Source organism: Mesoplodon mirus (assembly GCF_964341445.2).
Source record: "Mesoplodon mirus genome assembly, chromosome: 7".
Taxonomy (NCBI): Eukaryota; Metazoa; Chordata; class Mammalia; order Artiodactyla; family Ziphiidae; genus Mesoplodon; species Mesoplodon mirus.
Window position 1 is genome coordinate 5,195,997 of NC_138983.1, and position 16,593 is coordinate 5,212,589.

The 16,593-nt window shown below is 55.8% G+C and overlaps 1 protein-coding gene across 2 annotated transcripts in view; it reads right to left on the reverse strand.

Moving 5' to 3' along the window:
- The window catches only part of LRP5 (LDL receptor related protein 5), a 113,498-nt gene extending 97,119 nt beyond the window's left edge, over positions 1 to 16,379 (reverse strand). For both annotated transcript variants that reach the window (XM_082628425.1, XM_082628424.1), the window contains exon 1: positions 16,194 to 16,379. In XM_082628425.1, coding sequence (XP_082484551.1) covers positions 16,194 to 16,275 — 82 coding nt within the window. In that variant the 5' untranslated portion in view covers positions 16,276 to 16,379. The remainder of the gene's footprint in view (positions 1 to 16,193) is intronic.
- Positions 16,380 to 16,593: the final 214 nt, after the last annotated feature.

Consider the following 16,593-nt stretch of genomic DNA (forward strand, 5'->3'; position numbering starts at 1 on the left):
AGGCCCAGGGGTCTGAGAGGGAAGGAAACAGGTGGTGAGGGCTCACCTCAGGCACCTCTGTCCCTCCCTCCCTCTCCTGCACCCACAAACACCCCGACACCCACACCCACACATGCACTCTCTCTGCAAGCCCTAATTCAGCAACGGTGGGATGTCACCCACTCAGCGATACCTAGGACAAGTGTTTAGGGAATATGACATCTGATTTATGTCTGTTATGTCTGCCCATGTGCGTTCTCACTAATTAGAAGGTTCAGGGCAGAGCAGGAAAAATATGTATTTCAGAGTCCCAGTTTGACTTGCCAGAAACCAGCCCATTCCTAACATTCTTATTTTCGACAAAATATAGCATTCTGATTACATACCATTTCGGTTCCATGGCTCCTGGCCTGCCAGGCTCCCGAAAGCGGCCCAAGGCCACGGCAAAGATGGAGAGACAGGTCTTGGGATGGGGACTGACTCGGGCCCTGGAAGATGACAGTGCCTGTCCATTCTGGTAGAAGGCAAGTCAGTGGCTTTCAGCTGAAGGCCCAAGGCCCCAACCTAAACAGGACCCAGGTGGCACCCCAAGTTTGTACAGGAGGCGGGCCACCCCGTAGAGGGGTTCTCACGGCACTGACCCCTCCAGGCCTGTTTCCTTGTCTGGACCGAGGGCTCAGCACCACGCTTATTTAAATGCACTGTGGCTCGTCAGCCTATTCAAACAGCAATTAAGAGGTAGGCACTGGGGGCTTCCCTGGTGGCGCAGTGGTTGAAAGTCTGCCTGCCGATGCAGGGGACACAGATTCGTGCCCCGGTCCGGGAAGATCCCACGTGCCGCGGAGGGGCTGGGCCCGTGAGCCATGGCCGCTGAGCCTGCGTGTCCGGAGCCTGTGCTCCGCAACGGGAGAGGCCACAACAGTGAGAGGCCAGTGTACCGCAAAAAAAAAAAAAAAAAAAAGAGGTAGGCACGGGAGCTTCAGTCTGCCAACTGCAGTCCCTGTATGTCCCTGAGAGCTCCTCAGGCTCTCCTAGCCTCAGCTTCCTCATCTGTGTGATGGGGTGTGATGGCACCCCGCCCCCAGAGAGGTCGGAAGGATTCAATGAGTCAATCGATGAACATCTCAGAACCTGCCTGGTACACTGTAAGTTTTTAATAAATGTGAGCTATTTTTATCTATCAAGTCTAGAGATTTCTATCTCGGGTGTTCTAAGGCAGGATGTATTGATCAAAAAATAAAGATTTTCGTTAAATGCAGGCCTCAAGTAAAGTGATCCCACAGAGGTCGTTCTTAATGGAGACCACTATCAGAACTGCCCTAAGTACAAGCTTTCAGGGTCACTTAGCTGTCCTTGGGAATCAACCAAGGAGGCACTTCTAAGGGTACTGTGTGTGCGCACACGTGTGTGTGTGTGTGTGTGAGCTCGCGCGTGCCTGTGTGGTTCACAGCTCCCCCAAGGAGCACACACACCCTGTGTCTCAAGTAACGAAGCGAGAGGCCAAGCAGCGGAGGAGGGCCTGAAGCCCCCTGGGCTCTGGTGATGCCCTCCCTGGTTCTACCTGGCTCTCCAGCCAACTCTGCATCTGCACTGTGTCCTGGAGACCTGCCCTTGGCACAGGACTGGTATTTGATACAAGAAAGACAAAAAGAAGAGGAAAGGGGCCAGATCAACTCCTGGTAAGAGAGACAGTACCAAGTCCCAGGGTCCACAAACGCAAGGCAGACACAAGAATTTCGCGCAACGCCACACAGTTAACTCAAGGACTGGGGACAAAGGTGCAGGCTGCAGTGCCTCTAAGTCCCAACCCTCAAATCCCCCCGACAGGCAAGCAGACCGCCAGGCCCCCGGCAGTCAGCCAGGGCCTCTCACCAGGCTGGCACGGGCTGGTCATTTCCACCGCGGTGGGGGAAGGTGGGATCGGCCCCCCTCCCCCCACGCCCACTGGCAAGGACGGCGGCGCGTCCCCGTGTGGTGACAGAGACCCCATTGTTCTGCCCCGCAGAGGGGAAACCGGAGAGGTGAGCTCAGAATGCATTTTGGAATCAGCAGAAAAGAACATCTGGGAAAGGAAACACGCTTCAGGAACAAACATACCTTTGTACCAGCTTCTCTTTAAGTGTAGCAAAAAAATAATGATAATAAAGACGTGCCAAGTTGACCATCATTCACAAAATCTCCTTCTTTTGGGGCAAAATTGGGAGGCTCTGTTTTCCAGTGATCTTCTGTTCCAGGAAAAAAGCAGCCACCTGGGTGCCAAGACCCAGAGCCTGCCCCAGAAGCCAACAGGACCTTGGGCTCAGGGCACTTAGTCCCACAGAGAGAAGGGGACAGACGAAAACCATCAGATAAAAGCAAACTCAAACCTCTTGCCCCGGGTCCCTGCTGAAGCCTCTCAGGACGCTGACATTCTCTGAGGAGCTGGCAGTTTTCAATTCCAAATTCCAAATTTATGTGAGTTTGCGGGCTGCCTGTAAAGTTCAGCGTCGAGGATCAGCACTGATTATTTTTGGAACCAAGCTGAGCATCAGGTCTGGAGGTTCATAAGAATGTGAAGAAGCCCACGATGAGGGTTTTGCGGGGCCCCAGCTGAGCTCATCCAGCATGCTGGGGACCCTGCAGACAGGTAGGTAAAGACGGAGCAGGTTTCACCCAAGAGAAAACCTGGAGAAGCCCCCCTCCTCCCCTCCCCCAGCCCCTCTCTCAGTGACTGTGCCTGGATGCCTCTCACTTCCCCACATCTGACCACGCTTTCTGAATCACAGCACGGGATCCAGTCATACCTGATGTCACCTGGTCCTCATAGGAGGTGGGGCTGCCATCACCCCATTTTATGGACCAGGAGAGGGAGGCACAAGGTGACCAAAGTCACACTCAGCCAATCAACCATGAGAGACCAAAGTGCTCAGGTTCTTTCCACACTTGAAATCCATTTGTTTTACCTAATGGGGCCATCAAATGACCCCAGAACTCTCTGCCAAAGGGCTAGACACCGGGGCAGCATCCAGACAGGGGGAGACCACCCCCTGAGGCACTGCCGTGACCGCCCCAGGAGGATCGCGGCCCCTCAGCCTCTGTCTGGGTCCCCTCGTGCGTTCCAGGACAACCCCTCTGTCCTTGGGCAGCACAGACGCATGCTGCAGCCCGGTGCTCCTTGCTGCTCCTTCCCAGGCAGAGAGAGCAGGGCCCAGAAAGCGGGACACTGCTCCGGAGGGCGAACCCGAACAGGTTGGTGGGTCAACAGCGTCTCCTGCTCATCTCTGGGGCACCCACCCCGGGTTCCCACCTGCCAGGGTGGGCAGGGAAGACAATCGTTCCTGTGCACCCATCTGGAGCCACACAACAAGCCAAGAGCCCAAGTCCACGCTCCCCGCCCCCCGACCAGGGACCCTCCTCACAAGGACCACATGGGCTCTGAGGGGGCCTCAGGGGTTCTAAGCGTGGAACTATGTGTCTCCTGCATGATGAAGCCTTGAGTCTGGGGGTGGAGGAAGGGGGCGCGTCCCATCACTGGGTCACTCCACAAACTCATGTTGCCCCTCAGCCTCATCAGTGACCACCGAGATGAGGCTGACCTCCCTGCCTCAAGAGCTGGTCGAAGGAGTGGAGCAACAGCCCTCCAGGAGGTAAACGTTTCGGGGAGAGAGGCCTCCGTGCTTTCTCGCAAGGGAGAGACACCGATCCAGAGGAAGACGGGGTCCAGATGGCACCTCCGGGGAGCAGGCACGGGAAGGAAGGCCCTTCACAGCCCTCACTGGTACAGTCACCGCTGGCCTGGGCCAGCCATGAGGACAGAGCCCCTGCCTGCCTGTGCTCATCCGGCTCCCAGGGGCCTGGTTCTGTGCCGGGCACACCTGCCAGAGGCTTAAATTACTCCTGGGCTAGAGGCAACAGCAGAGTCAGGAGAGCGGGGAGCCTCCCAGGTCAAGGAGGAGGCCGGTCCCACCTGAGCAGGTGCAGAGGGCAGGTACGGAGGGAGGGCAGGGGGCTCAGGGCTGCACAGGAGCAGCGGCTCCACCCTGAAGGCAAAGGGCGCTGACCATCCACGTCCCAGACAGGGAAGCCACGAGGAGTAGGGACCTCAGTTTGAGGGTGAAGGGCCAGCACCTGGGCTGCCTCACCCGCCTTCAGCGGGGAAGGTGACGGGGTAGGAAGCGGGGTCGGGCAGGCCAGCGATGCTGGGGACTGGGAGGAGGGGGATGCTGGTCAGCCAATGAGAGAGGAGACCCTGGAGGTCGGTCAGGATGGCTCAGGCAAGAAGGAAGCAGGGTCTCCAACAACATCCTCTGAGGACGGAGAGGCAGGGGTTGAGCTCCTGGCCACACCCTGCCGGCCATGCCTCTAACAGAGCACAGGTTCCAGGAGAGACGCTGCCCTCAGATACCTGTACCTGCGCCCCCAGCCCCAGGGTTCCCGGCACCCAACCCACCGGGCTTCCAGCTACAAAATAAATGCTGGATTGACCTCGGCAAGGAAGCAAGTCCAGGACTGGAGCCATCAGGCCACTCAGGGCAATGAACGCAACTCAACACTCACCAGAGATGGACTCAACAGAGATGGACTGAGTGTGCCGAGCTGGGACGGTTCCCACCAAGCCACCTTTCAGCTGGAGCTGAACCTGATTCCAGAATCCCCTGAGGGCCCTTGCCCCAGAGAATAACAATGATTATGATTACCATAGTAACCCTAATAGCTAATAACTACTGAGGGCCCACGGGAGCTGGCCTCACCTCTTTGCATCCTCAGGTGTGTCTATGGGGCGGCACTACGATTACGCCCCCCACACACCCCAACAGGTGGGGAAACTGAGGCCAGAGGGGTAGCTCACTCGTCCGAGGCTGCAGAGCTGGGAGCGGAGCCAGGAATGTGAGCAGAGCCAGAACAGGTGGGAGGGGCCTGCTGTGCCCTGGGATTCCAGGCCGGGGAGGCTGGGCGGGCAGCCCCCAGGGCCCCCAGCCTCGCGGCTGGGATGCCTCCAGCAGCTTCCTCAGCTGTTCACAGCAAACCGAAGCCGGGGGGTGGGTGGGTGGGTGGGGAACGACAGGGAAGGAGACCGGGAGCTCAGTGTGTCCTCTGTCCAGGGGTGCCTGAGACAGCGGATCTGCTCGGAGGCCAGCACTGGACACGGCTGCTGGAGGGGACAACACATCACGCCACATGTGCCACGGTGGGGTGACCTTCCTGAGTGTCCACTAGGGACCAAGCTGGCCTTCGGTACTACGGGCAGGCGGGGCAGGACGAGGCCCACCTGTCCTCTTCACATCTACAAAGAGTGGGCGGGGGACGCTTGAACCAAATGTGCCCCTCGGTGTCCCTCACCGCTCACAGGTCAGAACGCGTTCCTAACTGGGCACCCCCGTCTGCGTCACCACCCTGCTCTGCTGACACCAGCTAGGGAAGTCCGGAAAAACCCTAACCCTCTCCAGTGCCCCACTGAACATACAACATCCCCTGAGATCCCAGCCATCCAGAGACCTTAAACCTTACTGCAGTAAGATCAGACTAGGGATTCAACCCCCAGAGGTTCTGGAGAACTCTCCCCTCACAGGTCCAAAGTCCCTAACACGACCCTCTAGGCATCCAGGGCTGGGGGGCGGTGTGGGGGGTAGGGTCCCACCTTCAGCCACCTTCCATCCTGGCAGGGCGGGGCACTGGGTACCTAGACAAGAAGCTCCAGAAAGGCCGGTGATGTTAAAACACAGGAGGCCAGGGGGAGAAAGGCTGCCTGGCAGGTGCTCTGAGGGCATCTCCTTGGGTCCTCGTGGGTGGAGCAGGGCAAGGGGGCTGCCTGAAGCCCAGCGCCCACCTTGCAGCCCGATCTGCCTGGATCCTGGAGCAGATCCCGCTTCACCCTCCAGATCAGTTATTCCCAGCCCGGGTCCACAGCCCAAGGGGTCACGCGGGGTGCTGGCCCCAAGAGGCACTTTCACGGCTGAAAAGCCAAATGGAAACTCCCCGGTGAGAGGCTGATGGAAACCCTGCAAGCCCCAGCAGCCTGGCTTGGTGATCGTGAGTGTCTGGGATCAATAAGCAAAAAAGGTTACTACTTAACAAATGTACTTTCCTTGGAAGGATAAACTCTTTCAAAATAAAGGGGAAATTTTAAAAAAGCTAGACCTGGAGCCAAAAGCATGGAAACTGCTCTTTGGCTCTGAGCAATCTTCCGTACATCTTGAACCGTTCACTGCTCAAGTGCCTTCTGAAAGGAGGTGCGGGGCGGGCTGCCTTGAGGGCAGATCACCGCTGCACCATGGTGACCAGGACCCTGCTCTCCGGGCAGGGGCGCACGCACGGGTCCCCTGGACCGCCCCCCAACCCAGCCCCGGCAGAGCCAGACAGCCAGCATCTCAGCCCTGTGAGCTGACACTCCACTTGGAGAGAACTCTGCCAACACAGACGACACTGTGAAAGCCAGCACAGACCACCCCCCGGCGGCACCCGGAGCAAGCGGTCAGCAGTTCGTGGGTTCTGGGCAGCCTAAGAGCTGCAGCAGGGAGCCAGGCAAGGACCCAGGCTGCGGTGGCCACGACCGGTGTAATGAGCCTCTTGAAAGAGAGGGCAGCAGTGGGAGGCCCACGGCGGCCGGGCTCAGGAGCTGCTCACCCACAATACAGCACGGGCCCCGGGAGTCAACCAGGGCTGAGCAAACTCATGCAGAGACCCGGGCAGTGACAACGCGACTGGAACAAGCTTCAGATGCTCAAGGGCGTGACCGTGAAGGGGCAATGTTCTCGTAAAAAAAAAATTTTCTTTTTGGATGCGCTGCACGGCTTGCAGGATCTTAGTTCCCCGACCAGGGATCGAACCCGTGTCCCCTGCAGTGGGAGCCTGGAGTCTTAACCACTGGGCTGCCAGGGAGTCCCAGGGCAATGCCCTCTTAATGCTTAAACTCCTGAAAGTTCATTAACAATATCCTCACTCAGCTACCTACTCTGTAGTTGTAACTCAAAAGCACAGAAACCTTTTTTAGCATAAAAATTCTTGTACCACTATTCCTACATTTTTTGCATGACTGAAAATGTTCTACAGTTTTCTGAAAGATGATAAAAATGACGGGTGAAGGATGCAGGCACCAGGCCCCACTGTGACATCTCAGTCCGGGCTGTGGAAGGTGGGGAGGTATTACGTGGACCCAGGACATCACAGTCCAGTGCGTTTAGGATGCACTGGGTTTCCTGAAGTAAAATAAAGGCCAGCTTTATTTGTTGCAGGCCATCTTAGAATCCAGACCTCGGAAATATGGGCTCTAGAGCGGGGAGGGAGGGTCCCACACTTGGCCCCAGAAGCCTTTTGTCATGTAGCAGGACAGCTGTTTCACAATCTGGGAAACAAAGCCAGGCTGGAGTTTGGGATGCATGCGGGAGCTCGCAACGCTGTTGATTTAGGGGCCGGAGGAAGGAAGGATGGGAAAGATCCGCTCCCTGGACAGACGAGGCCTCGGGAATCCTCGGGGCAGCTACGCTGAGCGTCCACTACACACCAGACACCAGGCCAGAGGCGGAAGGACGAAGATGAAGACTATCTGTCCCCCAGGCCCTCTCAGGCTGGGTGGACCATGAAAGGTTCTGGACTCCAAGGAGATGGATCTGCCTGGAAGAGGGCTCACCCCGGAGAGCAGAGGCACATCCTCAGTAGCAGCATGGAATACTGGGCCCAAAAGTTCCAACTCTGTACACCACGAAACCAGTGTAGTTTTTCTTAGAAAGGGAAGGACAGATGAAGCTAGTTTTAGAAAAATTAATCTGGCCAGAGTGAAAGATAAACGGGCAAAGGGAAGGTTCTAGAAAGCAGAGACCAACTAGAAGTTGATGTAATCCTCCACCTGGAATCTAGTCCTCCATGGGGTACTGTGGAGGCCCCAGGGGGAAGCCTCAGAGCCCGGGGGTCTGGGTGCGGGAGGGAACGGAGACAGGCCTGAATCTGGACAGCAGAGGAAGGACGGCCATCAAAGTGCTCCCCGCTTCCAGCCTGAGTAAAGAGGAATCCAGCAGGGCTAAGACGGGCGCCTGCCACACCCCGGTTCCCCGCATTCAGTCTCCTTAGGGGAACCAAGCTCACTCTGGGAAAAGTTCAGAGAAATGGCCTCCCCCACAAAGGCCAGCTGGAGAACACACCTTGACCTGCAACCAGCTTGCGGGGAGGACATCCCCTCAGCTCCCATCGTGGACAACGCCTGCTCCTTCCAGGGAGGAGTCCCAGGTGGCAGCTGTCCGTGCGCGGCGAGTCTGGAAAGCACCCAGGTCTCTGGGTGTCCGGGCCAGGGCCATGCACTCAGGTGGCCTTTAATGCCCACTGAGCAATTTCCTGAGAGTTCTGGGGACCTACCTAGGCAGGTGCCGCCTCCCCATCTGGGATAATAGAGGGTACAGCCCAGGGAAGAAATTAAGGTTGCTCACATTTTGTTCTGGAATGAACAAGGGGAGGGGAGCAATCATTCACGCAGTAATTATATTTGCCTCTGGGCGAGCGCTGGGATTAGTTGCACTAGAGCCTGTTTCCTGAGCAGATGCTGGCGTGAGCCAGGCAGCAGGAGCATCCCAGGCAATCCAGCGTACACACCGCCTCTGAAGCACACGCCACGTACTAAGAGGAACCAAAAATGCGAAGACCAGCTCCGTCGCAGCCACAGGTGGATTTCTTTCCACAGCCAGAGACCAGCCTGCTTGGTCAGAGCCCACTTCTAAAGTCCAGCCCTCTGATACCTGTTGAATGTCACCATTTACTGTCCCCAGACCAAAGGATAGAACCTCATAGGCTGACTCTGAAGTTTACCCCAAAAGAATAAATGCACAAGAAGAGTCAACACAATTTTTTGAAAAGAGCAATGAAGGGGTAATTGCACAGTCGATCTCAAAATATACTATGATGCTATGGAAATTAAAACAGCAGCAGGCGGGTACAGAAAGACAGCCACAGGTCAAGACAGCAGGACAGAAGTTTCCAGAATAAGGAGGCAAGCACATGCGGACACTGCAAGTGAAACAGTGGCATTTTAAATGAGTGAGGATAGGACAGGCCATGCCATCAACTCCCTATCCACTTACAGGGGGGACAGTTCAGATCCCTACCTCATACCATATTCCTCCTCCCAACCAAAAAAACAGAATAACGTCTGAATATAAAACAACAAAATAATAACAGTCTTGGAAGAAAATAACGGAAGATGTATTTATAGTCTCGGGGTAGAGAAACAAGGCATGGAACCCAGAACCCATAAGAGAAAAGACTGAGTTTTGTTACATGAAACTTTCTAATGTCTTCGCCATGATAAACCACCAAAAACAAGGATGAAGGACTAGCTACAGATCAGAAGAAAAATCTGGAACAAATATAATAAAGAATTAATGTCCACACCAAATAAAAAGTTCCTACAAATCAATAAGAAAAAGATAAGCAACTCAACAGGAAAATGGGCCAAGGATAAGAGTAGGCAATTTGCACATAAGCCAGTAATGAAGGGACGTGCAAACAAATATGTGTTATAATTTTTAACCAAATTGATTTTTAAAAATAGAATCTGGCGATTCCCAGCACCGAAAGGAGAAGGAAAAGTATGTACCCTCAGAGATGCCTGGTAGGGTATAAATTGGTGCAGTCTTTTTGGAGGAATTTGTCAGTATCTTTAAAATTGTATAAATGGGACTTCCCTGGTGGCACAGTGGTTAAGAATCCACCTGCCAACGCAGGGGACATGGGTTTGAGCCCTGGTCCGGGAAGATCCCACATGCCGCGGAGCAACTAAGCCCGTGTGCCACAACTACTGAGCCTGCGCTCTAGAGCCCGTGACCCACAACTACTGAGCCCGCATGCCACAACTACTGAAGCCCATGCACCTACAGCCCGTGCTCTGTAACAAGAAAAGCCACCACAGTGAGAAGCCCACGCACCACAACGAAGAGTAGGCCCCGCTCGCCGCAACTAGAGAAAGCCCACACTCAGCAACGAAGACCCAACGCAGCCAAAAAACAAATAAATAAATAAAAGAACACATGATCTTAACTCATTTAAAAAAATATTGTATAAATGAACATACTCTTTGACAAGGAAGGTATCCTACAAAAATGCTTGTATGCACATGCACAGATGCATATGCAATGTTAATCACTGTGTCATGCCCTATAATAGCAATAAAGCCTAGAAAAACTTAAGTGCTCCGCAACTGGGTAAAAGCCATGAAATATGGTGTGCCCATACTACAAAATACTACTTAGGTTTTAAAAAGGAATGAAAATCTAAAAATAAAGATACAGAAAATGGGGCTTCCCTGGTGGCGCAGTGGTTGAGAGTCCGCCTGCTGATGCAGGAGACACGGGTTCGTGCCCCGGTCTGGGAAGATCCCACATGCCGTGGAGCGGCTGGGCCCATGAGCCATGGCCACTGAGCCTGCGCATCCGGAGCCTGTGCTCCGCAGCGAGAGAGGCCACAGCAGTGAGAGGTCCGCGTAGCGCAAAAAAAAAAAAAAAAAGATACAGAAAATGTTTGTGATACATTAGCAAGTAAAAAAGAGAGGCTACAGAATGATAGGATCTATGTAAAAAATATGAGCACACGTTCAAAACAAAAATAACACACTAAACTATGTGTGGAAGGTGTGGTCATCTCTGACCAGGACACTGGTCTTCCCAGAAGAGGTACCATGCAGTTAAGTGTTTAAGCTGTTTATATGTATTCATGTAGGTCTTGCATTTTAAAATACACATATTTGTAAAAGAAAGTGGCCAACAAGCACGTGTGAAGATGCTCAACATCATAAGCCACCAGGAAACTGCAAGTCAAAACCACAGTGTGGTACCACTTCACACCTGCTAGGCTGGTGAGGACCAAAAAGAGGGAAGATAACCAGTGTTGGCCAGGATGGGGAGAAACTGGAACCCTTGTGGGGTGCTGATGGGGATGTAAAATGGTGCAGCTGCTATGGAAGACAGTTTCACGTTCCTCAAAAATTAAATACAGAATGGCCGTATGATCCAGCAATTTCACTTTTCTGGGTATATCCCCCGAAAGTGAAAGCAGGGACCCATACAGATTCTTGCACACCCGTGTTCACAGTGGCATTATTCACAATAGCCAAAGGTGGAAACAACCCAAGCGTTCATCAACAGGTGAATGGATAAACAAAGTATTAAAATAAGCCACACACAAAAGGATAAACATCATGTGAGTCCACAAATACGAGATACCTAGAAAAGGCAAATTCACAGACACAGAAGAGCAGAATAGAGGTTACCAGGGGCTGGGGGTACAGTGAGAAATGGGGAGTGACTGCTTAATGGATACGGTTTCTGTTGGGGTGCTAAAAATTTTTTTTGGAAACAGATGGTGGTGACAGTCACACAACACTGTGACTGTAATTAATGCCACTCTTAAATTGTATACTTAAGGGTGGGAAAAAGCAGGCCGGGATGGCAGAGCTGGGGGCTGCCACAGCCTCAGGAGGCCACACTCCAGACCTGAGAGTGCAGGGTCCCAGAGGGGTAACGGTGGAGCCGGCTGGACCTTTGGGGAAGCCACACGGCCCAGGCCCAGCAGAGAAAGGGCAGTGGGGCCCGGGGGTGGGCAGATGAGGCACCTCCTGGCTTCAGTTTAACCACTAGAAAAACTACATGCAGGCAAACTGAAATCACTGAAAAAATCTACATTGAATCAAATACCAACCAAGAAAGCAAATAAGAAAATACCCAGAAAGTACAGTATCTCCCAGCCCTGCAAAAGGGCTCACAGGCGATGTCACCAGGACAACTTCCCAGGGTCCTGGGCAAGAGAGATCCTGAGTCAGGGGGACAGAGGACAGCAGACATGTGACCCTGGGCACAGATACAATCAGACCCTGAGGATCCAGCCCCAGGCAGCTGCCACCACTGCTGGAGCCTGAGGTCAACACGCCCACACCACCTCTCCCCTATCCCAGCCCCCCACTGGAAGCCGGTGTCTGGGACTCTGACCCTCAGACTGTTTTAAAAGGCAACGGCCGCCTAAGGCAGGACTCTCCTGCCACCACGTCCTTCCCATGATGGCCCGCCTCAGCTTCCTCCTCACTGAACCCCAGCCAGCACCCTGCAAGGTACACACCATCGTCCCCATTTTGTGGATGAGGAAACTGAGGCCAAGAGCTAGCAGACCACCACTTCCTGAGCTGAAGAGAAAACAGAGAGCAGCCCGCAGTGGCGGGTGGGCCCAGGGGGCCGGCTCTTTGTGCCTCTGCCGCCCACAGCTGTCAGCAGCGCTTGGAACCACACTGTCACCAGGACGCCCGCAGAGCAGAGAGGTCACTGCTTCCTGCACAAATGTGTCCCAGGCCCAGCAGGGGAAGGGGCTGCACGCGGCCCCCTGCTCCCGGCAGAGCCTCCCCATTCTGAGAGCGTGATAAGTGACCATCCAGAGGCCTCCTAAACCGCAGATGTCCAGTTCCTCCCAGGGCTTCTGTAATCATGAACATGGCACTAAGTCCACCTCCCAGCGCCCCTCCCCTGCCAGAGGCCAGCCCTGGGCCCTTAGCTTGTCCCCTGGCCCGGCTCTCCCAGCTCTGAAGCTAATTTGCTCATGTCCCTGGCCCAACTTTAAAAAGCCTCCACTGTCCAAACCCCGCAAGGACAACCGGCTCCCATCCCATGCCCACTGGGAGAAGTACTCAAGCAAGGTCAACCCATCAGCAGGTGGACGGATGAGCAAACGTGCTCTCTCCACATGACGGTAGGCTGTTCAGCCGTGAAAGCAGCAGAGCACTGACAAGTGCTACAGCGTGGACACACCTTGAAAGCATCTCGCTAAATAAGAAGCCAGATGCAAAAGGCAGCACAGCCTATGATTCCCTGTATACGAAGTGTCCGGAACACGCAATTCCATAGAGACCCCAATTCGTCGGATCGGCGGATGGGAAGTTGTTGAAGTTATGGTTTAATGGGTACAGGGTTTTATTCTGGGGTGATGGAAGTGTTCTGCATCTTGACAGAAGGGTACTTGCACAGCGTTGTGAATATACTAAATGCCACTGAATGGTATACTTTAAAATGGTTAATTTTATGTTATGTGATTTTCACCTCAATTAAAAAAAAAAATCAATTCAACACCTTTCCCCTGCATTTCCTATCCCCCTCCTCCAACTAAAGTCTCCGGAAGCTTCCATTGCTTTCTGGACCATATCCAGACTCTGCAGTACGATCCGGCCTCTTTCAGCAGAGACCCGCCGGTTCTTGAGGACAGGGCTCTGGGACTGAGCCCACCTCTCCCAGAGCTGCACAGTCAGCTTCTGTTTGCCTTCCCGTCAACCGGACACCCCGACAGTAAAGGCCCGGGCCTCCTCTGCCATTCTGTCCCATTCTCTCCCCAGGGCTTCACCAGGCACCAAGAGTAGCAGCAACAATAATAAGACCTGATACAGGCACATGTCAACTCACTGAACTATTGGGAGGAAGTATTGTTGTACCCATTTTACAGAAGAGAAAACTAAGGTACACAAAGGTGAAGTCAGCTGCCCAAGCTCCCCCCACAAGCAAGGCTCTGCCCACACTGTTAACCACCACAAGAACCCTCACCCAGTGTTGCAGCGATAAACAAGTCAGCGGGCTAGAGGTCCAAGGTCCCACACAGTAGAAAAATCCGGACTGTGTGATAATAGCTTCTAGACCTTCCAGGCAGAAAGATCAAGGACCCCATTACACAATAGGCACTGCAGCTCTGCCACCACCGGTTCCTCACCCGGGCCAGGAATGGTGCTAAGGGTTTCCCAGGCAGCATTTAACGTTCCGGACCATGTTGGCTGGGGGGTGGGGGGACCAGGTGAGGACACAGAATACAAAGAAGCTAAGTAAGTTGTCCAAAGTCACACAGGTACTGAGCCTCTAGACCCAAGTGGTCTGACCCCAAAGCCCCCGCCCTCAGCCCTGGCAAGCCCAAGCTGCAGGGTGGAAGCCACGCTGAGTCCTCACCTAACTGCACACACCCCCATCCCGTGTGCAAATTCTGCTAAATGCCTGAGCGGTGACACAGTGCAGCTGAAATTAAACGGGTTCCAAATATGACGGGATCTCCACAGCAAATGCTGGATCATGTGGGTGCACTGGGTAAATTCTTGGAACTGAACGGGAGGGTTCAAGGCATGTGGGCCCTGCTTTGGGAAGCAGAGGGTCCTTTAGGGGAACTCTCAGTGGACTCTCCGCAGCAATTAGTTAGCTCAGTACCCACCTGCCGGGCCCCCCCCATGGGCCAGGCAGTGAGCATCTGCAGTAACCACGCAGGGGGCAGTCCTGGAGCAAGTTCTGTGCGGCTAAAAGGGAGAGGCCTGGGCCGTGGGGCTGGGGCAGGCCATTCCCAGCACCGGGACCACTAGAACAAAGGCATTTCCGTGGGCTCACCGCTTCAAATTGCAACAGGAAGCAATCAGGAAAAATAATTAGCTACCAACTTACTGGCTCCACTCCGGACTGTGGCATAAATCTAACACAGAAATCAGGGACATGACATGTCAAGAACAGTCAAAAGAGTTCTGCAGAAAGATCCCTCCTTTTCGTCCCATTTTAGGACCAGATTACCACATTAGCCGGTGCTCTAAAAACCTCGCGTTGACATGCTTTCTAATGTTAAAATAATCGAGTCTATTTTTGCCTCCTACACAACTGAACTCCACAGATGTGATTCCTTCTCCTAGGGGGCTCGAACCGCAGGACAGGCACTGGAGTACAGCAACATCACCCCAAAGGTCCAGGAAATCCAAAACTGCAACACAGTGAAAAGCAACGCAGCCGGCTGAGAAACCCCACCTTTAAAACAAACATCTTCCCAAAAAAAACCCTTTTGCCTCCGTGATCCAGGCATTTCCGGAAAGAGAAGGAGCAGGGTTGGCCTGAACTACCCAGATACTGTCATTGTTTTGTCGTCACCTTGTTTTGCTAGTATCAGACAGGGCCAAGAATGTAAACACGCTCCTGAGACAGGCAAATTTGGGGTGAAACCGCCAAGAGTCTCCGGGCTTGGACTGGGAGGCAAGAGGACTTGAGGAAACTACCCCCTCTCCGCTCCCCAAACCTCAATGGAGGGGCCGCAGCGCTGGGAATGTGACCACAGAGCCAGGCCAGGACACCTCCCTGCAGTGTCCACACTGGAAATATTCAGGGAGACAGCTGTTTGCCTTAAAGAGGCCCAGACAAAGGGACCCGAGCCGCCCCCCACCCACCCGCAACTGCCACCAGCAGAACAGCAGCCTGGAGAGCACAGGATTCGCACTCCCGTGTCCACTTGGCCAGCCACACTCCAGAAAAACAAAACACTCACGTCGGAAGAGAATGATTTAGGTAGCGAGAGGCTTGCTTCAAAAACCACATGGCAATCTCCAAATTAAAAGAACATGTGTAGCTTTTCACAAGGCGCTTCGTTTCCTGAGTCCTCCTGACCTCAACTCCACCCCTTGGGACACACCAAAAGTTGGAGAGAAAGGTCTCCAGTCCCCGATCTCCCAAAGGGTGGGTGTCCAGCTGAGGCCCCACGCCGCGCGCTGGGACCACGTCACCCCGAGGCGGCCCCACGCAGCCGGCCCCCGGGGTGGACACCGGCCGGTTGTCACTGATTGGGGCCCCAGCGGCCAGACGGGTCGTCCGGGCACCTGGCAGGTGTCAGTCCGTTTGGAAACCGACAACAACGCAGATGAAAGGGGTAGCGCCCCAGGCCAGGCCGCCCGGCGCCCGGTTCAGAACTTTCTCTGCAATTTAAATCAGTTCCCGGAGCTCGCAGGCCGGCCGCGCGGCCATCGGAAACAGGGTCGAGAAGGAGTTCCCGACACAGGGCGGCAAGGCCTGCCTCCGGGCCGAAAGTCCCCGCTCTGTGCGTGCCCGCGGGCCGGGGTCCCCCCGGTCCCCGCACGGCCTCGGCCGGCGGGCTTCGGGCGGGCGCACTTCCGAGCGCGCCCCGGGGGCCGGGCAGGTGAGGACCCGCCCGCGCCGCACCTGGCGGGGTCGACGCCGCCCGCGCGCCCTCCTCGCCGGCCCGGGACGCGGGACTGGACCCGGCTTCCCCGGGAGGGGCTCGGGCGGGCGAGACAAAGGGCCCGCGCGCAGCCCCCGGCCAGCGGGCGCGGCGGGGGGGCGGCGGGGACCCGCGGCGCGCGCCCCAACTCGCCCCCAACTTCCAAAGTCGCTTCCGAGGCGGCGCCGCGCACTTGGCCGCGGGGCGGCCGAGCCGCCCGGGCTCCCGGGCCATTGTCCCTCCGGCCCGCGCCCACCTACCCGCGGCGGGGGCCAGGCTGCAGCAGAGCGCGAGCAGCAGCAGCAGCGGCGGCGGCGGAGGCCGGGACGGCGCCGCCTCCATGTTGTCCGGAGCCGGACAGGCCCGCGCCGCGCTCACTCGGGCTCCATGGCGCGGCGGCCGCGGCTCCTTGCGCGGCTCCGGGCGCCTGCCGCCTCCCCCCTCGGGCGCCGCGGACCAGGACGACGGGGGAGGAGGCAGGAGGCGCGGGAGCGGAAGCCGCGCCGCGTCTCCGCCCCCCGCCGCCGCCGCCGCCGCCGCCGCCGCCGCCCTCCCGCGCCCCACGCGCCGGCCGCGCCCTCCAGCGGGCGCCCCCCGGAGCTGGCCCGCGGCGAGGCGGCCGCCGCGCGACGTCCCCGCGGCTCTGCCCGGGCCCCCGGC